This window comes from Dermacentor silvarum, chromosome 10, assembly GCF_013339745.2.
Source record: "Dermacentor silvarum isolate Dsil-2018 chromosome 10, BIME_Dsil_1.4, whole genome shotgun sequence".
Taxonomy (NCBI): Eukaryota; Metazoa; Arthropoda; class Arachnida; order Ixodida; family Ixodidae; genus Dermacentor; species Dermacentor silvarum.
The window spans coordinates 4,117,471-4,142,917 of NC_051163.1; the positions used below are offsets into that span (position 1 = coordinate 4,117,471).

Here is a 25,447-nt window from a genome sequence, read left to right on the forward strand (position 1 = left end):
AGTAGGAAAAGAGACTTGCCATTTCATGGGCACCTGCCAGGTCAGAAAAATAGCACCCATCAGTGTACTGCCATCATTACATTAGGACATTTTGCACTCATCCTGTCCATGTCTCTTTGTTTGGTTTATGTTTACTGATGCAGTCAATCATGTTAGCATTATTGCATAAAGTCAACATAAGCTGCTGAGAATTTTGCAAAAAGAAAAATCTCTAAACAAAATGAGGAACAAGCCAATGTACAAAAACATTTCATGCAATCTCCGCTCACTGTGATCACTCAAAAAAATTGGCAAAAATTTAATGGGTACATATCAGAAATGATAAGTGAACAACTTTGGGCTACAGTGTTCTGGCACAATGTTGAAAACCTTCCCACATACATTTAAGAAACTTGCGTTCATGTGAGAGAAAAACATTTAAATTATTTGTAGATGCCCCTTACACATCAAGCGCGCAGCTACACACCCACTTCACTAATTCCACACAGTGCAGCCAAAAACAGCAAATGCTTCCCTTATTGTTAGCCAAGTGAACACACGGCCACAAAGTCATGACATGTCACTCTGTCAGCACACCTGGTGGGAGCAGACAATGTGTGTACGAGTGCTTCTGCCGAAACCCAGTCGTGATCCCCCATGCTTATTATTAAGCATAGCTGGAGTACAATCACCCGTGCACCAAGCTTTTGCATCAAGTGTCTTCTACAAGGCTTAGATTAAATACATTCACAACAGGGAGAAGCAGTTTCTTGTAATTAAGCAAAACCATTTTTCAGATTCTGCAAGTGTTCTTTTCTTGTGACCATTTTGTCATGTTACAATACATGCCAATAAACATTGCTGCCTTATTCACTCATTGTGTGTCAGACGTTAAAACTGCTTTAAATCATCTTTGGATTGTTTTATGTTTAGCTTCTCTCAGCTAACTGTATAAAAATGGAAACAACACAGATCCTGCTTGGTACCTGTCTAATCATATATATTACACGTTAACTGCTGCATATTGTTTTGCTTGGTTATTTCAATTTTTGCTTAAAAACTAAACCAAAATGTCTGTACTATTTACTTTATTCTAAAGTGCATCATTCTTTAAAAAATATGGGTAAAAAAAATTGCCTGCATGTCATGATCAGATACAAATCCAAAACCACCGTCTGAATGGATCAGCAAACCCTTATAACCAAAGCAACTGTCATTGCCATTGTCATCACAAAGTGCCAGCCAAACATCTTTCTGTACCAATGTCCCTTTGAAGCCTGTTCCAGCTGAGGAACTGCACTATGCACATGTCTTCTAAGAATTGCACAAAAACTAACAGCTAGAATGAAGGATGCCGAAGCCTTTCTACTGAAAGAGTAGATCGATGAGGAATAGAGCAGAGCGCGTAAGAAACGTTTAGTGGAATGTGAGGCAAAAAAAGATAGTCTAGAACACGAGGAAAAGATCATGCAGTTGCGCATAAGGCTAGCAGAGATGGGTGGAGCAGATGGCCACGTAAACATGTCTCACTCCCTTGAAAACAATCAGGAAGAATTCTCGGTTTTCATAAACCCGCACAACATGATCCCTCTGTTCAATGAAACCCGCCATGACTTGGATGCATATTTGAATTGGTTTGGACGAGTAACCACCGGACAGAGTTGGCCAAAAGTGAAATGGGCTACAGCTCTCAGCCTGTGGCTCGATGGTGAAGCGTTGAGGGTATTTGGTCAATTGTTGTCGGAGGACTCTCTGGACTATGACAAGATCAAACTAGCATTGCTCAAACGTTTCAGGCTTATGGCTGATGGCTACCGCGAAAAGTTACGCCACAGCAAGCCCAAGGATAAGGAGAGTGGCAAGTAGTACGCTGCCAAGCTGTTTAGCTTGTTTGAACTCTCCAATGGAGGAAAGGCTTTTGATGGGGTTCGTCACTTAGTGGTCACCGGGTAGTTCATGAACAACTGCCATAGTTGATTAGCGCTGTTCCTGCGTGAAAGAAATTGCAGAACAGAGGAGATTATCGCAGAAGCCACGGACAACTTCTTGGAAGCACAGTGGCAAAACAATTTGCTCACATTCACGGAGAAGACCGCTACCTGAGAGAGGATGAAGCAAGCACAGAAAGAAACCCAATCAAGAGCTTCCTCTGCAATAAGAATGGACACAAGCCTGACTGTGTCCATTCGGCAATAATGCTACTGGCGGATGGCCGGAGTATCAAGGTCCCAGAAGCCCAAGTGGTAATTGCTTCAGTGTATTTTTGCTAAATGCTTGGAAAATCCTTTGTACGATATTATCATTGAAAATGTTCCTGGTTCTCGTCAACCAACGAATCAGGATTGCAAGTGGAAGACGCCTTCAGCCCTTTCAACATTTCAAGCCGGGAATGAATCCGTTGACGAATGAATCCGTTGACGAGACGAATCCGCATTGGGGGGCAGCTTCTGTGGTAGGGGCCAAGACCACGAAGGGAGACCGAAAGTACATCTAAACTCTTTATCAGTATGAAGACGTATCTCTTGTGCTGAACAAGAAAAGGACAAGTCTCTACAAGCGTACAGAAAAAAAGTTGGGAAGACGCTGCCTGGTAGTAAAAACATGTCATACATTTTTTTTGACAAAGGGGTCTTGTATATCAACTTATCAGCTTTGCCTTCATCAAGCAGTACACCAACCAGTGGTGCCAAGTGTATGCATGCCCAAATTGTATCCCAGGCACACAAGAAGCCAATGTCTCGACACCAGGGCATCAAAGAGACCATGGACCGCGTCCTTGAAATATTTTACTGGTCCAGATTGCAACAAGAAATCCACTGAAACATACGATCATTCAACGCTTGCCAATATACTTTTCCCAAAGCAAGACTTAGCAAACCACCAGTGGGACGCACGCTACTAATAGACAGGCCTTTCAAGCAAGTGGCATCCGTCCTTATTGGCCTTCTGTCTTCTGCCTCATCTAAAGGGAACGGGTACATACTGACGCCAGTGGATTTTTCCTCAAGATACCTGGATGCTGTTCCTCTACCTTCCATTGACATAACCACAACAGCGGAAGGATTGGTAGAAATGTTCTCTCGGATTGGCTTTCTCCAAGAGATTATAAGCAACCAAGCATCCTGATTCACTTTGACCACGATGAATGGGCTCCTCGCAATAAAACGCGCGTGTTCTATGCCATCCCATCCCATGTACGAAGATATCATTCAATGCCTTAAGGCACACTCATGCAAGTGCTGCTCTAGTTGTGTCATGAACCGCCTAAGGCTTGGGACCATTTTCTTGCGCTGCTCCTGTTTGTGTACAGAGAAGTGCCTCAAGCAAGTCTTGTGTTCTCGCCATTCGAGTTGATATATGGAAGGCACTTGCAGGGACCGCTTACAATTCTAAAAGAGCTTTGGACAAAGGAACACTTGAGGGACGAGATCAAGATTGCACAACACTTACGTCGTTGATCTTTGGCAATGTCTCGAACAAACGTTGTAACTAGTGAATCAAGACTTGTTGGGAGATCAGAATATGCAGAAGGAGTACCTTGAAAGAGGCTCCAAGCGCCGCCAATTGAACGTCGGAGATCGAGCATTGAACTTGTTCCCAGTGACAAAAAACACGTTGCTCATTCATTGGAAAGGGCCATTCCATGTAGTTGGGAAAAAGAATGACCATGCCCAATGTTACTAAACTAGCTTCAGTTGTAAAACTCGGCGGCGTTGAACGGAACCACCACACGCCCGCGCCTTCAAGGCGCTGCCGTCGCACCTAGCTTCACTTCCACACTAGCCGGCTACGCGAACTGGCCGGACGAAACACGCGGTGCAGCGTTGGTGTATTCTGTGGTTGGTTGTTGACAGCGGATTTCAGGAAGCATGTCATCCACGAAACTGTAGCCTTTGTGCCGCGTTTGTTAAGGATATTAGCAGACGATGCCGAAGTGCTGCGAAGTGCTGTGCACGTGCAACAAGCAGCTATCAAACAATGTCGACAGTTCGGCGCGTCACTTCTTGTGTGCTCCCAGCAATGTGACACTTCGCTCGGCATTGGAGAGAGCGATTCCTCATGCTTTCTATTTAGTCACGGGCATGCATACACGCATGCCTTGCATAAAGATGCATTCTTAGGCAAGGTTCCTGGAGCAGCGGCGGAGATCCAGTCTTGAAGTAAAGGCAGCGAGGAAACGTGCCAAGCTGCTGTAGGTGGAGCTGGTTTCCATGTAGGCCCAAATCATTTGCCTGAATTATGTCCCTTTTGATAGTTAAATCTTAGCTATATATATATATATATATATATATATAGGGGCGTAGAGTTGTTTTTTACTTCTTTTTCTTTAATAAAGCATTCATTAGTTTACAAGAAAGTTGTGCTGTTATTTTTGTGGATAACAAATTTGGTCTCGCTAGCTGGCATACAACTGCCCCAGACCAAAGCGTTAAGCAAGTAACAGCTGTGAGAAAACGTGCCAAGCTGCTGTATGGGAAAAGTAAACTGCGTGAAAGATTTAGGCCGCAGGAAGAAACACACGACACTTAAAAACGCAGCTTCTGCGCTTCGTCGTATGCATTTCTTCCTATTGTGCAGTTCACCATTCTTTCAGTATGAACCAACTAGCCCGACATATGTTATCACTGTAGGTGGATACCAATTTTGCATGGTGTCACTAATTCGGACTATAGGGAGAACGCCAGTGAGCGTGAAACACGCGCAAGCTGATCGTCCGCACGAGCTCAAGGCTGCGGCGAGGCGTCTACAGTGGAGCGCGATTGAACGGCGCCGCCATCTGGCGGCTGCCCAAGGAGTGGCGACAGCGGCGGTAAGCGCACGGGCAGAGAGTTTTACAACTGAAGCTAGTCTAGTAACGGACCATGCCTACTGGTTGAAAATAGGTAGTTCCAGACCGCTTATGGGTACGTCCCACTAAATCCAAGTGTCTACATCATCATCTTCGAAAAGCCCGTAGCATGACCCCCGGCGGCAGATGTGCCGACCCTGTGCCACTAAGGATCCGCAGCAGAGGAAGGGTGGTAATCCTTAAGTCTCGAAACATGGACAACGTCGGTGGGCAACGGACCAGAAGATGTTGTAGGACTGGCGGACACAATCTCGTACGTGACATCAGTCACTTGTCGAAGGACGCGGTATGGGCCCGTGTAGCCAGGACAGAGTTTTTCAGAAAGCCCACACGTTGGGAGGGGGTGCAAAGGAGCAGGAGGGCACCCGGAGCAAAACGTTTGTCGCAGTGTCGCTTGTTGTAAAGGCACTTCTGATTGCTTTGAGAAGCAGCAGTCTACTACGGGCTATCTCCCACACGTAATCAGCCCGGGCAATGGCGTCGCTTCGATATTAACTAGTCAAAGTTGCAGGAGAAGAAACAGTTAAGTTGGTTCCCGTCCGAACAAAAGGTAAAAGGGAGTGTATCCAGCAGTGTTGTGGCAGGAGGATTTGTATGCGAACAACACGTATGGCAGTGAAAGGTCCCAATCACGGTGGTCAGCCGAGACGTACTTGGAAAGCATATCTGTTAAAGTCCGTTTCAAGTGCTCGGTGGGCCCCTTTGTTTGGCGATGGTGTGACGTGGTGAAATTTGTGCTGCGTGGAGCAGCAGCGCAGGATATTGTCGATGACTTTCGACAGGAAGGTACGGCCTTGGTCAGTCAGCAATTGACGTGAGGCACCATGGACTAACATTACGTCATGGAGGAGAACATGTGCCATGTCTGTAGCACAGCTGGTCGCCAGCGCTCGCGTCATTGTGTAGCGCGTCGTGTAATTGACAGCGACGGCAACCCATTTGTTTCCTGACGCAGACGTAGGAAATGGTCCGAAAAGGTCTAATCCTACATGGAAAGAAGGGCTCAGGGGGGATGTCGATGGGCTGAAGGTACCCGCAGGAGGTGTAGTTGGTTTCTTACCCCGTTTACAAAGCTCACAGGCGCTCACATAATGCCGCACTGAGCGGGCTAGGCCAGGCCAATAGAAGCGACGGCGCACGAGGTCATTTGTCCGAGTAGCACCAGGGTGGCCAGCGGTTGGGGCGTCGTGAAGCTTGCGAAGAACTGTGGAGCGCAGGTGGGATGGTATAACTAGCAGAAGGACCGTCAGGGTACACGTTGCGCCGATATAAGGATCAGGGTGAACGTGCACACAGAGGTGGGAGAGGGTTGCAGGTGCTCGATTATTTCTCTTAAATAGCCGTCCAGACACTGTTCGTCGGTGATGTCAAGCATCTGGCTCACGGAAAAGACGCAATCGAGGGATTCAGTGCGCGAAGAGTCACAATCGGCCACAGGGCAGCATTGGGGAGTGATTGAACTTTGCCCCAATGACTGCACTGGCTATGAAGGTAAAGCAGGACTCTCCACATCCTGCAATCTGGTTGTGGATGAGATGGCCATTCAGAGAAGTGGTGTGGGATGGAAAAAGGTTCCATGGATATGTTGACATGGGCATCGATGTCAGTGATGACAGCTTTTCAGTTGCCAAAGATATATTTGTTTTAATGCTTGTTCCAATCAATGGCAGATGGAAGCTGCCGATTGGCTACTTTCTAGTGCATGGCCTTGGTGGTGAGCAGAGGCGCAATTTGGTGCTGCAAGCTGCTAGCTTCGCTCACGAAAAAGTTGGACACATTGTGAGTTTGACCTGCGATGGCGCTGCAGCGAATTTGTCATTGCTGCACAGCCTTGGCTGCAAGATGGACCTGACTAAGCTTCTTTCCATGTGCTTCTTTTCCACATCCAGTGACAAAAAAAAAAAAGCTTCTCTTTGCCATGTTGAATCCCTGTCACATGTTCAAGCTACTGCGGCACACCCTGTTTGATAAAAAGGCTATTGTGATACGAACAAACAGTTCATATTGTCGAAACACATTGATGAGCTGCATGAAATCCAGTACACAGAGGGCCTACATTTGGCAAACAAACTTAGACAGGCACATATTAACTGGAAAAACCAGCCCATGAAAGTCTCATTGTTGGCTCAAACGTTAAGTCAATCGGTAGCAGATACTCTTAGTGACTGCAGAGCTCAAAAAATTCCAAAGTTTTCAAATTCCTTGCCAACAGAAGAGTTTATCAGACATGTCAACACCGCATTTGACATTTTAAATTCAAGACATCCAAGGCAAGAAGAATAGAAAAGGCCACTGTGTCCTGAAAATGTGGCTCCTGTCACTGCTATGTCAAAGAACTGAAGGCCTACTTTACTCACTTAGGGAGTCTGCAGCTGGTAAACTAATGACAGGGACCAACCAAAAGACAGGCTTCATTCGCTTTGTGGTGTGCTTACACAACCATCTATACAACCACTTGGTTACAGAAAATGGCCTATTGGCATATCTTCTGACTTCCAAGCTCAGTCAGGACCACCTTGAGTTACTTTTTGCTGCAATAAAATCATTTGGGGGCTGCAATGACAACCCAACAGCAAAGCAGTTTGCAGCAGTATTGAAGCGTCTGATAGTTCGTAATGAGGTCAAGGACATTGAAAGCGGAAATTGCTTTCTATTGGAACACACAGAAATTCTCTTTGTATGCTCCTCTGAAAAACCCTCCTCCATCGATGTAATTGACTTCACTGCCCCTCAGAGAAGCCCTGCAGCCAGTGAACCACTCACAGAAGCAATTTCACAGGATCATGGTTACTCTGCTGACCCAGGCAGGGTGTCTGAGCTTGGGTGCCTGCGGCTTGCAGTACAGGAAGAACTGCTACACAAGTTTCCTCGTGGCTGAATTATGTTCATGATGGCCCACACAATCAATTCCTTTATCCATCAACTTCAGCTGTCCCACCAGGTTTTATGCTAAGGCATTTGTTTTTTGAGTGACTTTGTAAAGTGCATGTATTGTTCAAGAGCATTGTATGCAGATGTCAAACTTTTATAGAGGGAAAATGTGATACCTTATTGTAAATTGTGCAAGTACATGTTTGTGGTCTTGCTGAATGCTGTAGCTTGAATCACCTGCATGCAAATTAATGCATCTGCAAATAATGCATTAATAATGCATCTACATGTTCGTTCTTGTCAAGGGAGTTACCTATAAAGTGTTGGAATTCAACTAATTGTGTGTTGCATGAGTAACTGTTATGAAATCCATGCTGGGAGGCGGTAAAAAGTTATTCGACTTAAGGTATTTAAATAATTGACTATTTACAATATATGCTCAAAAACTTTGCAGGATACTGAAGTTGGGATATAGACCTATAATTTTCCATCAGTTTCTTGTCTCCAGATTTAAAGATAGGATTAACAGCCGCAAGTTTCCACTCCTGTGGAACCAACCCAGTCACGTACGAGATTTGAAATAAAATGCAGAGGTATTGTGCAATAATGCCATGACATTTCTTTAGAACATAGGAAGAAATTCTATCAGGGACCCATAGATTTAGAAGTTTTCAATTCCCGCAAAAGACAGTGGATACCATGTATATCAATGTTTATTGCAGGCATGCAACTGTCATTTTATCAAGGTCCCTCTGCAAAATTGTTACCTCTGATGGTGAATTTATTTTTCTGTAAAGAACACAGTCATCTGCAAAGAGTTTCATGGGGGACTGTATGTCATCTACAATGCCATTATTATATATGAGGAATAATAGTGGCCCCAGAACATTGCACAGTTAGGAGGAAGTGATGTGGTTGCGTCAGTCATTAGTCTCTCCGAAAACACCGATTTAAAATAAAGATTAAACACTTGAACCTTTCAGCATCTGTCGTTATAGCAGTGCCATTCGATTTTAGAGCGGGAACTGAAATGTCGTCGGTTCTACTTGTTTTTATATATATTGGTCGAGTACTCCCGCTTTGCCTAGTTCACAGCCATGTGCTCACGCCTGCACTTGCGCACTTTATGAACGGCATGCTGGCGTTCGAGTTACAGCTGCCGGAAAAAGTTACTTTGATGTCGCTTATGATCACTGAAAGTGCCACAGCAAGATGCTCATCCCTACAGCTCTCCCGTGCAATTACTTTGTTTACAGCCGGACACTCGGATACTGCCCCCTCTCTTTGCGAAACGGGCAAGAACTGACGGAATCTCTTCTATTGATGAAACAACTGGTAAATGGAAGTTTCTTACCCATTTTGTTTTTCTGACAGGGATGCACCGCTGAGTTTGCTTGCACGTATGGCATGCCTCAATTTCGCTATGGCTGCGTATCCTGGGGCCATATTCCCTACTGATTTATTTATTTTTTCATTTTATGACCATTTGTTATTGGCTCGAACAGGATTCCAAGGCCGTTGCACCACAGTCTTTGGTTTGATTGCGCCCTCGGCGGGACATACGATAAAAGTGCAACATCAAATGGGTCTGCTTCAGCAGGCATTTGGTGTGTTGCAATGCCATGGACCCGAGCACGTGGGAGTTGGACCCTCTCGCCTGTGTGGCTTTGTCATGTCCAGGGAAAAGGGGATCCTGGGGGTTGAGCCGATGCTGAGTGTTTGGACCTTTGAGACCTCTCCGCGGAGGCAACACAGGTCTTTGGCCTCCGCTTCACGTAGACGACACCCCTGCACTGACCCGCCGTGGGGAAATTGGTAGTTGCCTTCTCCTGTTCTCCTCACTAATCTTCGTCTTTTTCTATCACTTTCGATCTTTCCCATCTTTTTTTCATTTCGTTTCACTTCAGATTTTCCAGGCCGCGAGGGTTAGCCTTGAGTGACATAAGCAACCTAGCTTATTCATATTTGGTTATAGCGGGCATGTCCTGCTGGCGTGATGATGACTGACTACTTCAATCCTGTCGCGTCCCCTAGTTGGGCTTTGTGGGGGGCGGTTGGTATGCCTGCCGAATATTATTACGCCGAATATTATAGCTTCAACGTGGCATCCAATTGCACTTCCTGATCGCTCCCTCAAGCATCAATAAATCTTTCAACTTCTTCGTACAACCGAAGGAAACATTCCCTAGGTACCACATTATACATAGTGAGCATGAAACAAAAACTGTCGAAGTGATATCCCCATTTCTAGCGGCCAAATGCGTGACAGATACCACAGGCCCTGGCTATAAAGTAACGAAAATGGTAAGTGGCGACGTCCTGCTGGAGGTTGTGGAGATGGGTTGGCACAAGGCTTACTCTACGAGAGACGGTCAGGAAAGGGCACGAATCTCCTCCACTCCGCAATGCACAAAGGCACTACGGCAGGGTTCGTCGACTCTCCGACGCGGCGCAGAGAAGGCTCCGGAGTCAGTTCGCCAACACGGTTTGGACGGTTTGCGCGGGAACGTAGGTCCGGCGCGCTAGCCATGTCTGCCATGTTGCCGTTACGGCGGCGGTTCCCGGAGATTGAGCTAAGTGCCACGCACGAGCTGGGGGACGAGGTGCAGGAAGGCACCTTGATCCCGACATTCCCCCCCTCCTAAAGACCGAGGCCAGCCTCCAAAGATGGCTAACCAAGGCCAAGTAGCAAGGTTGACTCAGCCAAAGTGGGCTAAGCCAACGGGGCAAAGTCCAAGAGGGTGTCGTAGTCTTCATCTTATACAAAGGCACAACATATACACCGAGAAATACATTACTGTTTATGTAGTGAACAACATTAGACAATAAGATATGTTCAAGTAACTTGAAAGGAACACTTCGTAGTGATATGGAGCAGTAGTTACATTGCTCTTGTCACCAGACTTGAAGATTGGTATGGTTTTTTTTCAACTTTTCAAGCAAACGAAAGCTCTATTGTGGAGAGTAACTGTTGAAATATATGGCTAAGGATTATAGCAGAACGGACTACCGTATGTTCTGATATTTTAGAGTTAATACCATCAATCACTGCTAATCAAGCAGTGATACTGGCAGCTGTTATACTAGACTAGTAATAGGCGCTATACACCGGTGACCTCATTTGGCCAGTGGTAGCATATTAGAATGGACTTTCTTTGTAACTAAGGCTGTAAAGTTGTTAAAAACTGGGCTGCAATGCTCGTGTGCTACAGGCAGACCGGAACTATCGACCTGTGGGAGAATACGATCTGAAGGGGAGATAATTTTCCAGAACTTCTTAGGGTTATTTTTTATGAAAGTATTCATGCTTTGCTTGACAAAGAGCACTGCAGTAGGCTTTATCGCAGGATTTATGCCTATCCCAAGATTTAGTTGTTTTGGCACCCTTGGCAGCCCTCCAGAAGCATTTCTTTTTGTTTTTCAACGCATGAAGTGCTTTATGAAAAACCATGGCTTGGATACGTTAAGACGGGGCGATCGTTGTTGTGACACAGACGGTGGCATTGTCAAGGCAGACAGCGGCATTATGCGATGGAGGTGACAACAGCAGTGGCAATGATGAGAAGATCGACACTGGCCCATCTTTGACACCGTACCTAACTGAGTCGCTTATTGATTTCATGCAAGCTAAATTATTGCCATCAGTGTTCGCGCAGCAGCTGAACGCAATGCACCCCACAGTTGTGAACCTAAACTCCCACGAAAGCAAGTGCAGATTTCCGACCATTTCAGTGCGCCTAAAACGCTTGACACGCTGCTTAAAGGTATAAATAAATGTTATATTTTTACTACCTACTTCATACAATGTCTATTTTAAGTGCAAGTGCAAATTTAGTTTCGGAGCTTTAAAAGTATGGTCGCTTTTTTTATTATAACTTGTTTAACGGCAGTCCAGATGTAGCGAAATCGGTTATAACAATGGGATTTTTTGTTCTTAATATCGTTATAAGTGGACTGCAGTGTAAATACAAAATACGTCCCAAGCACTATTGTGTCTTGACAGAGCCCCCTGCAACCCAAATAGGTATGCTCTATACAGAACATTATTATCGTAGCAGCATCCTCTGGCGACAGGATGCACTACAAATTTCTTGGGCTAACAACATTTAATAGACCATCATTCACGAAAACTGCTTTGGTGTCAAAAAACCGTTATGCACCAAGTACCGGATGGAGACGTATATGCTGCTAGAGGAAAGTGTTTCTCTCAGCTTCTGCTTCCCGACACTCAAGGAGGATGTGGAGGTCAGTCAGCCTCTCACAATATTTACCACGGGTGGGAGGTTAATTACCAGTCAGCAGAAAATTGTGGGTGCCATATGTGTGTCCTATCCCGAGTCAACAGAAAAGGACATTAGTTCATCGTGTTTCGTTGGGGAGGGCCAGAAACCTAACTGTGGCTTAATTACATGTAGCTTATTATTTGTTTCAGCGTCCCGCATGCGTTGCCAGTGGTGTCTCAGCTTCATTTGTAGGAAAGGCTTCAGATCTGTGGCAGGTACAGCAGCGGTAGGATCAATACCGTGCGATGCAATTGATGTGGCAAACTGGTCTGCCAGCATATTACACTCAATGCCTCTGTGGCCAGTCACCTAGAATATACTGACATGCCTGTTAGACATATACACTGTGCACAGAACAGAAGACAGCTCACTAGGTACAGAATTTTTGTGTTTGCGGAGTGACATTATTGCTTTTACGACGCTTAGGGAGTCTGTAATTGTTTTTTCAAGTTTGGAGCCCTTTGCAGCAGTAAAAGGCATGCATTCATTTTTTTTTTAGACTGCCGAAGTTTTGGGACATTACTGTGGTCCCTAGGAAGTCAGAAAAACTGGACTTTGACTGCAGTTTTTTAGAGCCTACTAGTTTCATCATGTTCACACATTTTTGTTTGAAGCCCCCCTTGTATGCTTTGAAGGCATTAAAAATTAGTTTTGTAAAACCCCTACTGCTGTAAAAGTGTGCCTAAGGCAAATCAAGCTAGGCCATTAGATAGGTGGGAGCGCCCAATCACCTCGTAAATGTGTCTCGACTGATAATAACAAAGGTTTTGTTCAAACTCACCAATGACACTCTTGGCAAACGAGCGGTTCTTTAGGGTGGCCAGGCCCAGGTCTCCAATCTTGACCGAGCCTGTGGTGCCCGTGATGAAGATGTTGTCACACTTGAGGTCACGGTGAATGATGGGTGGCGGCCGCGAGTGCAGGAAGTGCAGGCCCTTGAGAATTTGGCGGCACCACGACTTCAGCACTTTCATATTGATCTTCTTGAAGCGGCGTAGGTATGTCTTGAGCGTGCCTGATGTCATGAGCTCTGTGATAAGCACCAGGAACTTGCGCTTCGCTGTGTTCACCTCCCAGTAGTCGAAGAAGCGCACGATATTGGGGTGCTGAAGGCCCTTCAGCATCTCAGCCTCTTCGCGAAAGCGCTGCCGCTCACTCTTGTTCAGTCGTTCCTGTGCAAAAACATGGCAGCCTTATTACAGTTACTTGGTAATACATATTAGGAAACGGGAACCTCAATAACGCTAAAAAGACGAGACACAGATATAGAAATGACACACACATGCCTGTCCCTGTCTTTTTTGCGCTACTGAAGCTCCCAGTACGAGAGACCAACTAGCCTCAATTAATGCCTTGACATATTAGGAAGTGTCTGAGAAAACCACCATCCAATGACAGAAATAAGAAAGCGAGCACGAAATGACGACGAAGGCAAGAAACTGTACACTTACAATTAGTTTATTTATTCTGGAAATAACATTTCGTGATTCACAATGCATCAAGTGGTAGCTTCACAAAATATTTCATTTGCTCTAAAAGCTTTGGCTGGGGTACATCTGCAGGGCCTACGCAGAACTTGCATCCGAAAAAATTCCCTTAGGTGTGCACACGCACAGCAGGAAAGGCTGATGTGACTGGAGTACCACACAACCTAATGTGTCCCTACAATCAAAGGCCTGCACTTGACTACTCAAATTATTCTAACTTAATTACTTTAACTTGCAATTCTTCCGTGGGTAAGCAGCTAATAATTCATGTTCATTGCTTTTTGATGGCAACTTGTACTCATGAAGTAAAAAATTCAGCAGAACTTATTTCACAATGAATGTCGACGGTAATGTGTTAGCAATGAATCAATATACACACAACGTATTGCCACCGTCAAAATAAGTTATGTATGAGGCGTGTGTCATTGCGGCGCCTGCAGCTATCAGTGCGTGGTCGGCCAAAGACTGGAGGCGACTGTAGTCCAACCATCAGGCCAGCGAAAGAGCCCCATCTTTATTTCCACAGCAGTAAGTAGAACCAGCGTGACGTCAGTGACACGTGGTTCCATACATGCGTCAGGCAGAATGAATCGGCGCGTCATGCGGGAGCGTGCTTGCAGCCGCACGGAAATACATTCCAGCAACGCGTGTACTGCAGCAGGACTCCTCTTTCACACTTCCCTAAGAACACTCGGCGCCATCTAGTGCTGCCGTTGTGAAGCCTGCGCATGGCTTCCGAAATGCACAGCGCACCAGTGAGTACAAAGGCTGAAAAACGCATCATGCAACAACCAGGCTCCTGGACACGCTGCAAGGTCGATTCTCATAGGTTGCGAAGCTTCGGGCGAAAAGCGGTTCAGAACAAATTGTCACCGACATCAGCAAGGGTGGTTATGGGAGCAGCGATTGAAACACGACTACGTTTGGGGGGAACAAACATTAGGAAAGAAAAAAGCATTTTATAAATAAAGAGATACACAGATTCATTCAACGAAAATAAAGTTCCTAATCAATTTTCTATACGTGTGGCGAGAAAAGAAGAGACAATTCTGTTTTACTTGATCATTATAAATAAATACCTTTTTTCAGCGCCCACCGTAAGAGGGCTCACCGATAGCGGCGGGCGTTGAAGCCACTATCACATGCAATGCAATGCAGCTCTCGGAGTGTGCAGAAATTTGCGCTCGTAAAGTTCACCCGTTACAATATGCCCCCCTAACACGTTGTGTGGTTTTGCCTGCCGACGTTTGTCTAAGTTTGGTGACGCTGGTAGTTTCGTTGTTTCTTAACCTGTTCAGTCAAAAGCAGTAAGTTGCGACCGCCAGATAATTGTTTAATTTAATTGTTTTCGTGCGACAGCGCTGGCCGACGGGCTTGGCGTCCGACGAAAGGACGAGCACTCGGCCTCCAAAGAAAGTACATTCTGTACAGGGATGCGATTTCGACACCCGTACGGCTGACCTTTTCCTGCATCGCTTTCCGCGCCGAAAGCTCGGAACGCCCATCAAGTCGTAAGGCGGGGCATTTGAATATACAGCTGTAATGGCAGGCCTCCGAAAACAAATTTTGCGCCTTTGAGAACAAAATGATATCACTTCTCTTACGGATATGACGTCCCATTATTTTTTCTTCCGCCGGAAGTGTTCCCTCCTCTCACAGATGGTGCTAAGCCCCATGAACCACCGTGTTTTGCACGCTGTGCCATCTAGCGGCACAGCCGAGAAGCCACCGGTGCCCGAGAACTGTTCCCTCGCTTGCTGCACATTCACTGGCACATACTCAGTGTCTCAAATTGGCGAGAGGTTCTTCGAAGAGCAGAACATATCCAGTGAATTAAGCTCGCTAAAGCGTAGGTGTCAAGGGTGTTCTAAGTTCATTGAAAAGTGGCTCATACCCAGTGCATTTTTGGTGCAGCCTGCTAATGGAACCCTTGTGACGTGAGTTCGATTCCACCCAGCATTGGAGAAATTTAAGGGAGCAGCACATTCCCAGTGGCACATACCTAGTTATCCAAGTTGTCATCAGCGAAGGTCACCGAAAAGCGGCATGCACCTACTGGTACACACCCAGTGCTCCAACTTGGCATCAAAGAGTTTCCTCCAACGGTGTCTACCCGGTCCCGCATCTACAGTAAACCATGACGGCGTGAAAGAGCTTCATTAAATAGTGGCACGTATGTATGTAGACATTTGGCATACACTCGGTGACCCAAGTTGATCCGGTGGTTGGTTTCGAACCCTCTAAGCTCAGCACGGCAGCCCGACGTGCTAACCATTCGACCACAGACTACCCGGCAACCCCGGTAGGCGGGAAAACGGTTAAATTCAAACATACATAGACGCTCGGTAAGGGTATGCCAGTAAAAAGAAAGGAAACCAGAAAATATTGTGAGATAAGACGCAGAGAAAGGCACAGGAAGGGTGCTGGACTAACAACTGACTTTAGGAGTCAGTTGTTAGAAAGTTAAAATAATTAAAGAAGGCAGGGGAGAGAACGGTGAGCATGTCTTGTGTAACGTTGCGTTGCAGCTCATTTTGAAGGATATTATGAATGTGACAGATGATTTGGCAGACGCAACAGAAACAAATGCCGACCTATTATATTTAAGCTCTTGGACGGTAGAGATAAAAAACGTGGGCAGCTTGCACTAGTGATGCAAGGCTGGAGTAAACAGCGGAGCCAGTGATCGACCCAGCTTCTTCCCAATTTTACTAGGCTTGGCTAAGTTTTGCTAGGAAATGCTAAGTGCTGCTACTAGCCTGCTAGGCACGGTATTCTGAATCAGCTCGCCGCCAACACGCTGATTCTTGCTTGGCCGCACGACGTGCTTCAAAACAAGCGGCTTCTCTTTCGGATGTCCGGATCTTCTTTGGTCGTCCTATGTCAAGGCGACATGTACTCGCCACAGAGTCAACGAGAGTTCTGCCGCCGGGAAACGATTTTCTCGGAAGCTTGTCCTTACCACCCACCAGTGCGCAGAACACGAGAAAAGGTTTCGCTTTTCCCAGGAACGTAGGGTATGGCAGCACGTTTTTTTGGTCGGGGATTAGCCAGTCAGACGGAATTGAACACGCGGCGTTCCACAGCATTCAAAACCGACGTGGGATAGCCGCTTGCCGAGAGGTCACCACGCACGCGGTTCCAAGTCGGTGAAACGACCTTCTGCTTTGGTGCAAATGCGGTTCGCACGGTTGAACTGGCAGGCAACAACCGACCTTTTGTGAGCGTCAGGATGAACAGAGTGAAAGTTTAGGTAGCGGCCAGTGCGAGTGTCCTTTCGGTATACACTAAACGAAAGCATTCCATCGCATCTTTTGACAAGCACGTCCAAAAATGGGACTCTATTGTCGACCTTTATTCAATTTTTAGCTTTTCTTTTGGTCGGTGCCTTCGTTTTATTGCTTCATGTTTCATCCCGACAAGACAGGCTTCCGTCGAACCCTCGACTTAATCCTTGTAGATATTTGCCAAGATATTCACGTATGCCTCCTATACTCCTTGATTTCGCAGTGCCTCTATGACTGCTGGTATCTCTACTGAATCAAATGCTTTTTCATAAGCTATGAAAGCCATATAGAGAGGTTGATTGTACTCCACAGATTTCTCTATTACCTGGCTGATGACATGGATATGATCCATCGTAGAATATCCCTTCCTGAAGCCAGCCTGTTCTCTTGGTTGGCTGAAGTATTTCCTTGATTCTATTTGAAATTACCTTGGTGAATATTTTATACAATACTGAGAGCAAGCTAATGGGTCTATAATTCTTCAATTCCTTAACGTCTCCCATCTTATGGATGAGTATAATGTTGGCGTTCTTGCAGCTTTCTGGTACACTTGAAGTCGTGAGGCTTTGCGAATAAATGACCACAAGCTTTTCAAGTATGATATCTCCTCCATCCTTGATTAAATCGACTGTTATTCCATCTTCTCCAGCAGCTTTTCTCCTGGTCATGTCTTTCAAGGCCCTTCTAACTTCATCGTTACAGAAGCAGCCTCTGTATCCTGTTCATCACTATTTCGAATGAAAGTAGCTTGGCTGCTCTGGGTACAGGTACGTATAGAATTCTTCCACTGCGTTTACTATGTCACCGAAATTGTTGATGATATTACCCCGCTTATCTTTCAGCGCAAACATTTTGCCTTGTCATATGCCAAGTTTTTCTTCTCACTCATTTCATGCTGCGTCCATATTTTACTGCTTCCTCAATCTTCTCCACGTTATAATTTCGGATATCCCTTACTTTCTTCTTGTTGATCAGTTTTGACAGTTCAGCAAATCAGATCTGATCTCTCGAGTTTGACACTTTCATGTTTTGCCGTTTCTTTATTAGGCCCTGGTTTACTTGGGAGAGTTTACCTACTGGTTGCCTTGGTGCCTTACCTCCCACTTCAATTGCTGCTTCTGAGATCAACCTAGTTACGGTTTCATTCATTACCTCTATGTTGTCTTTATCTTCCTTTTCTAAAGCTGCATACTTGTTTGCGAGCACCAGCCCGAATTGGTCTGCTTTTACCCTTACTGCCTCTAGGTTGGCCTGTTTCTTCTTAACTAATTTTATTCTTTCTCTCTTTCAAATTGGGAGAAATGCTAGACCTCACTAACTTATGGTCACTGCACTTTACCTTACCTAACACTTCTACATCCTACACTATGCTTGGATTGGCAGAGAGTATTAAATCAATTTCATTCCTTGTTTCTCCATTAGGGCTTTTCCACGTCCCCTTCCTGTTGTTGCGCTTCCTGAAGAAGGTATTCATTATTCGGAGCCTATTCCTTTCCGCGAATTCTACCAAAATCTCTCCTCGAGTGTTCTTAAAATCAATGCCGTAGTTGCCAATTGCTTGCTCACCAGCCTGCTTTTTCCCCACTTTTGCTTTGAAGTCGCCCATTACTACAGTATACTGAGTTTGCACTTTCCGCATTGCTAATTCAACATCCTTCATAAAACTGTTCTATTTCTTCATCAGCGTGATTGGAGGTTGGGGCGTAGGCATGTACTACCTTCATTCTATACCTTTTATTCAGCTTTATTAGGACGACTGCTACCCTCTCATTAATGCTGTAGAATTCATCAATGTTGCCCGCGAGGTCCTTGTGGACTAGGAATCCTACTCCGAATTCTCTTATCTGGAAGACCTCTGTAGCAGAGGACGTGGCCGTTGGTCAGCACGGTATAAGCCTCACCAGTTCTTCTAACCTCACTAAGGCCAATATAATTATTATTATTATTATTATTATTATTATTATTATTATTATTATTATTATTATTATTATTATTATTATTAAACAATAATAATCATTTCACAAAATGAGAAGAAATGTGGAAAAAAAAGGGAGAAAAAAATAAAGGGGAAAAAAGATTTTGTTTGTTCCCACTACATGTTGCTTCTATATTCCGCCGATTTTCGTTGCCCTTGTTTTTGTTATTGTATTTCTTCCTGTACCACTCCTGCCATAGCTGCCAAAAGGTGGCTGGCAGTATTGAATAAATAGAGAAATAAATAAGTAGACAGAGAGGCCTTGGCCCTAATTTTTTGTAGTAAGCAAGTTTCACCAGCATTTGTGGGGAAGACCATGGACTGCAGTTACGGACTACAACCCATTGGTTGGACTGTTAGCTCCAGTCAAGGTGTGCCAGGCATCCATGGGTCATCAGGTGGGCCTTGACTCTTTCAAGCTGCCAGTTCAAGCTGACCTACAAACCAGGAAGCCTGTTGGGATATGCTGATGGGCTCAGCAGGCCTCTCTAATGACAACTACTGCTCTCCAAAACACACCTGCAGATGTACATATGCTGGAACAAGCTTACCCTGATGTCCTACAGTGAGCGACGATTGCTCGCTCTCGTATGCAGCTCATGCTCTGCTCACTACAGTAAACCCACTTATAGCAATACCGGTTTTAACAACATATCGGTGATAACAATGAGAAGCTGCTGCACCGTCTACTTTTTGTATGTTTTATATGGTGAAATAACCCGCTTACTACAATGCCCCCATGCCACATTATCAATTATAACGATGGAGTCTGGCTACTGGATGTCCGTACCAAAAGGAAATGAAATGCAAAATCCTTGAAAAGAACAAAGAAAAAAAATCGAGCCGCCACACACCGCCGCACACTGTTTTCCAGCCTTCTCCACATCGCCAACCTCACGTGCCTTTCTCCCGTAGCTCTTCCTCCCCTCCAAACATGAACAGGCTGCGCCCATAGCTCTACGCCACACCACCATCCTAAAAACGAATGAATCGCACCTACTGCGCTTTGCGCAGGGCGCAGGGTGCAAAGTTGGTTCTTCATTGTCTTTATTCTATGTGGGAATCTCGCCCAATCTATGTGGTGATCTCGCCCAAGCATTTCTTTTGGATTTCTCAAGCTAAGAGGCTGCCACAGCCACCATTTTGAATTTTTAAAAGGCCACTTTTGAGGCCACCAAAGCGATGCCTCGGCCCAGCTCACATGTCACTTGCCGCCCGTGACTCCACTTTGCAGTTATTATAGCAGTGCCATTCTTGAACGCCGACAGCCGCGGTTTGTTACACGTGATCGGAGCGCGCAGGAAGCAGAGTTAAACAGTTAAACGAGTCAACACAATCAGCAGCCACATGGAGGAGGGTGGTGGGCCTCCCCACCATTATAGTTTTCTCACCGTTAGCTCTGCCATCCCCCCCCCCCTTTTTTTTTCACGCAACTAGTTATAATAATTATCGGTTATAACAATGGAATCTTCGTGGCACTTCAATAATGTTATAAGTGGGTTCGACTGTAGTACCTCTTTACCAGTTGGATAAGACTGGGTTCACTTCACTTCACGATTCAGTGAACTTGGCTTGCACGAAGGCTGTCTTTTGTGGGAATCTCGTGTAGTCGTGGTCCGGAATTGGTAACGCTATTTCGAACCAACTTCAAGACTGTACTGCGTGCCAAGCCCATCAAAGGTCTTCACGTGGCACACCTAACGGCCGTTTCTAGAAAAACCCTGGTCCAGGCTTCATGTTGAATTTGAACGTTCTTTTTTTTTTTAATCTTTTTTGTGTCTTTTCTTTGTTTTTTGTTTTTTTGTCACTACAATGAAACCTCATTGATTCAGATTTCACGGGACCAAAGAAAATGTCCGAATTAACCGAGTTATCGAGGATATCCACAAAACAATAAGCCAAATGCTTACAACCTCAACACCCTTTTATTTAGTGAATGAACGAGCAAAGCCTGTTGCTATTTTGGCACAAAAGCAGTGCAGAAGCTGCAATTTTCGTCATCTCGTGACTTGTTGGCTCTCACAGCGAGGATCAAGGCCTCGCGACTTCCTTCGCAGCACGGCCACAGCGCACGCCTTCATTTGTGACACGTTTTGCACTACCATGTGCTCATCCCAATTATTTTTTCATCAGTGAGCTGATTGGCAACATATTGTCCGTCCATCCCGAAGTAATTCGTGCTCTACATCCTCGACAGCTTTGCACCAGGTCAAAACAAAACAACTGTTTGCAGCAACCACCACGGAGGAAACTTCGGCCACTGATTTCGGTGCACGTTAAAGAACGTGCACGTTAATCCGGAGTCCCCCACTACGGCGTGCCTCATAATCAAATGGTGGTTTTGGCACGTAAAACCCCATAATTAAATATTTTTATCGACACGATTATGAACGGCGACTTTGCGGTGCTGAAGGCACACGGCCGACGCACGCATCCCATAAGAACGAAACTACTGTTCGCTGCAACAACTGCGGACAGAACCACACTCACTATCGACGCGATCATGGATGGCAATTAGGCAGTTCTTTTAGGCAAGCGGCTGCCGCGCGTACCGAGTCGAAACGAAACTATTGTTTGCCACAACCACTGCGGAAGAAACCGCGGCCACTATCGACGCGATCATGGATGGCAATTATGTAGTTATGAAAGCACACGGCCAACGCGCTGTTATGCGTGGCGTTAAACACAAGAATAAAGGCTTTAAAGGCACAAATAGGCAAAAAGCGTTCCGGCGTTGCTGTCATTCATGTATCCGCTTATGACTGTGGCAATGCGCACTCCGCCGCTTCATTTCCGTTAGACGCCAACGCTGTTTTTGCTCTTTTGCGTTGCACATTTGCTGCACTTCTCGCTCGCCAAGATCCGAAAGCTGTCCGAATCAACCGATGTGTGGCCAAATACGTCCGAATTAACAAGAATTCCATTGCATTGAATACATATGCCTACCGGGAATAGAGAACCGAGTCCGAATTATCAGATTTTCCAAATTAACGAGGGTCGAATTAACGAGGTTTCACTGTATTTGCTTACGATGGTGGAGGCTTTTTCCAAGCAGATAGAGATTCACCCAGTTTCATCATCATCAGCAGATGCTACCATCTCCGTATTCAGTACTCTCTTCTCCTGACATTATAGTCTCAGACAATGAACCAGCACTTAGAGGCACACAGTATGCAAACTTCTTGCAGCAACACATTATATGTCACATGCTGGTGCCTCCATACCATTTTGCTTCTAATAGAGCAGCAGAGCGTGTAAGTTATTCAGGACAAACTCAAGAAAAGTGCACTGAATGACTTCAAAAACCAACATGCAAGATAGTTGTTCCCGTATAGAACAACTCCACACGATGTAACCGCACGAGCACCATGTAAATTGTTATTTGGCAGGAAAATTAAGACAATCCTGGATGTGTCAAGACCAAGTCTATGAACAACTCTCCAAATACAGCGATAAGGATGATGTGCTAAGACCATACATCTTGGGTGGGGGATACAAAACTTGGGGATGGGCATGAGCGAATAGACCCAGGTAAGGAATTCCAGTCTTCTATGGAACAAGGGAAAAAGCTGAATTTGAACATGTCAGTGCATGCAAAGTAGGGAAGCAAGTTTAAGTTGTGATGTCATCTCGTCAATGACTCTGGCGCAAGGTTGGCATGGTTGTTTTTTGAAAGTCTAACCAAAGAGATAACGATGCTGTGCAAGAAATCTAATTATGCGATGTGAATAGAGCGAAGTTAAATTCAAGGAACAAAATGCAGAACAGGGTGAAAAGACGCTATTATAACGTTGACATGTAAATCTTACAGCTTTTTCCTGAATTGCTTCCAGTCTGTTAAACAATCTCACACTGTTCCAAACGACAGATGGGTAGTCAACAACAGGACGGATTAGAGATAACAGTAGCTTAGTACCTTTTGGAAAGTTAGTTAGTGTACCCCACAGGTAACCTAATTTTCTTTGTGCATTCTTACATATGTAATGTGGAGATGGGTTTGCACAAGGCTTACCCTGCGAGCGACAGTCAGAAAAGGGCACGTCGCTCCTCCACTCCGCAACGCACAAAGGCGCTACGGCAGGGTTCGTCGACTCTCCGACACGGCGCAGAGAAGGCTCCGGAGTCAGATCGCCAACAAACACGGATTTATTCACCCAAGATACAGCGCAGTGTGACAGTCACGGCGCTTACGGGCGAAGGCTCACCGCAAGACCGATCCGAGTACGTGCGCCCGCTGCGCTAGAGCTAACCGGGTAGCAGTCCGCCAAGCGCGAGAACGAGGAGTCGCGAGAACAAAGGTCTCATGTAACCTCCTCGTTGCGGGCCTGTGAGCACCTGCCGCGGCAAGGAAGCGCTCAGCGGACGAGAGCTCGGGTGGAGAGGGTGCCCGGGGGCCGCCACGCCGGAGGCCAATCAGGGCACGTCCAATCCCGGGAGGGGGAGAAGCACGGTTTGCACGGGAAAGTAGGTCCGGCGCTCTCGCCATGTCCACCATGTTGCCGTTACGGCGGCAGTTCCCGGAGATCGAGCTAAGCGCCACGCGCGAGCTGGAGGACGCGGCGCAGGAAGGCACCTCGATCCCCACAGTAATTAATGTGTTTTGACCATGACATGTTATGAGTAAAAATGACACCGAGATACTTATACTCAGATGCCCTATCCACGGCTCGGTTATTGAAGAAGTAATGAAAAAGAGAAGAAGAATATTTCTTACAGAAGGACATAAGGACGGTTTTATCAAAATTCATGTTCATTTGCCAGGTATTGCACCAACTGCAAAACCTAGCAAATGACTCCTGGAGGCTGTAATGATCATCAGAACAGTTTATCACTTCATATAAAACACAGTGCCCAAAAACGGAGCCCCAAGGCTCCGTTCTTGAACAAGGAGTTTAGAATGTAATACTGTGTCAAATGCTTTCGAGAAATCTATAAAGATAGCGTCAACCTAGTTGCCAGCATCAAGGTTATGGAAAATGCCATGCGTGAACTCAACTAACTGCATTGTCGTACTAAAACCGCACCTAAACCTATGCTGTATGTTAGATAGTAGATTATGCGATTCCAGAAAAAGCATGATGTGTTTATGAATGATGTGTTTCAAGATTTTGCATGACTGTGATGTCAATTGTGGGGATTGAGGGAGGCGCCGGTGCCATTGCGCGGGCTCTACCATCCCTCGCTTTCGTTCCCCGCTCGCCCGCGCCGCCTAACCGGTTTCCGCGGTGGCGCTGCGCACGCGGCGGTTGTAAAGCCCCTTGATGTTAGAAAGTAGCGAAACGCTTTGATCTACGCCGCAACACCCTCGCCGGCGCGGTCAACCTCCTCTTTTTCTCCCCCTCTTTCGCGGAGGCAGCGCATCCGCCACGCTGAATGGCTGCGGCGCTCGAGATTACCCCGTCAGGTGACCCTGACGTCACGAAAACGGCGCGAAACTTGCTTTCGCGCGCCTTTAGTTTCTCCCGCACTCCATGAGCAGTCCAAGTGGTGGTCGCCCTGCCGCTCCGAACGTGTTTCCCAAGTTTTTCCATCCTTTCGTAGGAATCTGAGATTCGTTCTCCGTGAAAATGCCTTGCTGCTGCGCATTTCAATGCAGCAGCAGGCCAGAGAAAGGGCAAGCCTTATTTTATATCCCCCGAGGTGAACGGAATGTCGTGCGTCGGAAGCAGTGGCTCCATAACATCGGGAGAAGGGATTTCGACCCTTCTAAGCCCGCCGTTCTTTGCGAGGTGAATGTTGCAGCTTTCCTCATATTTGTGGATGAAGTTGCATGGAGATTTTAATGCTCTTCGCATAGCCGGACTCTTCGTTCAGTTTAATACAGAGCACCGATAACTGTGCATATAGTTTTTTTTAAGTGAGTCGGCTGAAATTTTCGTTGACTCTTCGAGCCGTGACAAAGCTTTTTGTGTTTTCCGCGCGTGCGTTAGTTTTCAAATGTATGTAATTTGTGAGTTAATGCCTGTAACTCATATTTTGTAGTTGTGTGCGTGTGTGTGTGCGTGTTTGTGTATGTGCGTGCTTGTGTGCGTGTATGTGTGTGCATGTATGTGTGTGCGCGCGTGTGTGTGTGCGTGTGATCCTTGTGCCTGATACTTGTGAAGCCAAGGAACTATTTTACTCTTATTGCGTGCATTTTTTTTTCTTTATATACTTTATGTTGCGAAGGCATGAACCGCAATATATAGGTAGATAAGTGGTATTATGTATTATTTGCGCATGCTCATTAAGTACAAGCCACGCGCTTCTGATAATCTCCCGCAATTCTGATAAACTTGACATCTTAAAGTCTGTAAGTTAATTATCAAGTGCCAGTCTTAGCAGTTTCCGTGTAAGCAATCAGCCTTTTTTTTTTTTTTTGAGAGAGAGAGACTTAGGTTACTCCCAGAGGTGGTGGAATGTAATTTCTCGTCGTTTCATAGTGACGGAATACAGGCGCGTGTGTAAAGTTCTATGTTGGCTGTTTCACAAACACAGCACCAATTTCGCACAGTGGCATTGGTACAAAGGCTTTTGGCCCACTCATTTTGGCGAATTCACTTTAAGTAAACTATCACATTTCTTCTTGGTTACCATCTCTGAGCCTTTTAAGAGCGAAGATTGTGAACCAAATTCTCGTTTATACTCTACGCTGCTTATATTGTATGCACCCAATACACCTCCGCGTTACGGACAACCCAAGTGGCGACGTAGAGGTAAACAGCTCAGCCACTGCT

At 45.8% G+C, this 25,447-nt stretch overlaps 1 protein-coding gene across 18 annotated transcripts in view; it reads right to left on the reverse strand.

The window, feature by feature from the left end:
* Positions 1-25,447, reverse strand: part of LOC119466381 (serine/threonine-protein kinase WNK1-like) — a 420,835-nt gene that overhangs the window by 313,974 nt on the left and 81,414 nt on the right. For all 18 annotated transcript variants that reach the window (XM_049657238.1, XM_049657241.1, XM_049657234.1 and 15 more), the window contains one exon: positions 12,764-13,154. In XM_049657238.1, the coding sequence (XP_049513195.1) occupies positions 12,764-13,154 (391 nt within the window). The remainder of the gene's footprint in view (positions 1-12,763; positions 13,155-25,447) is intronic.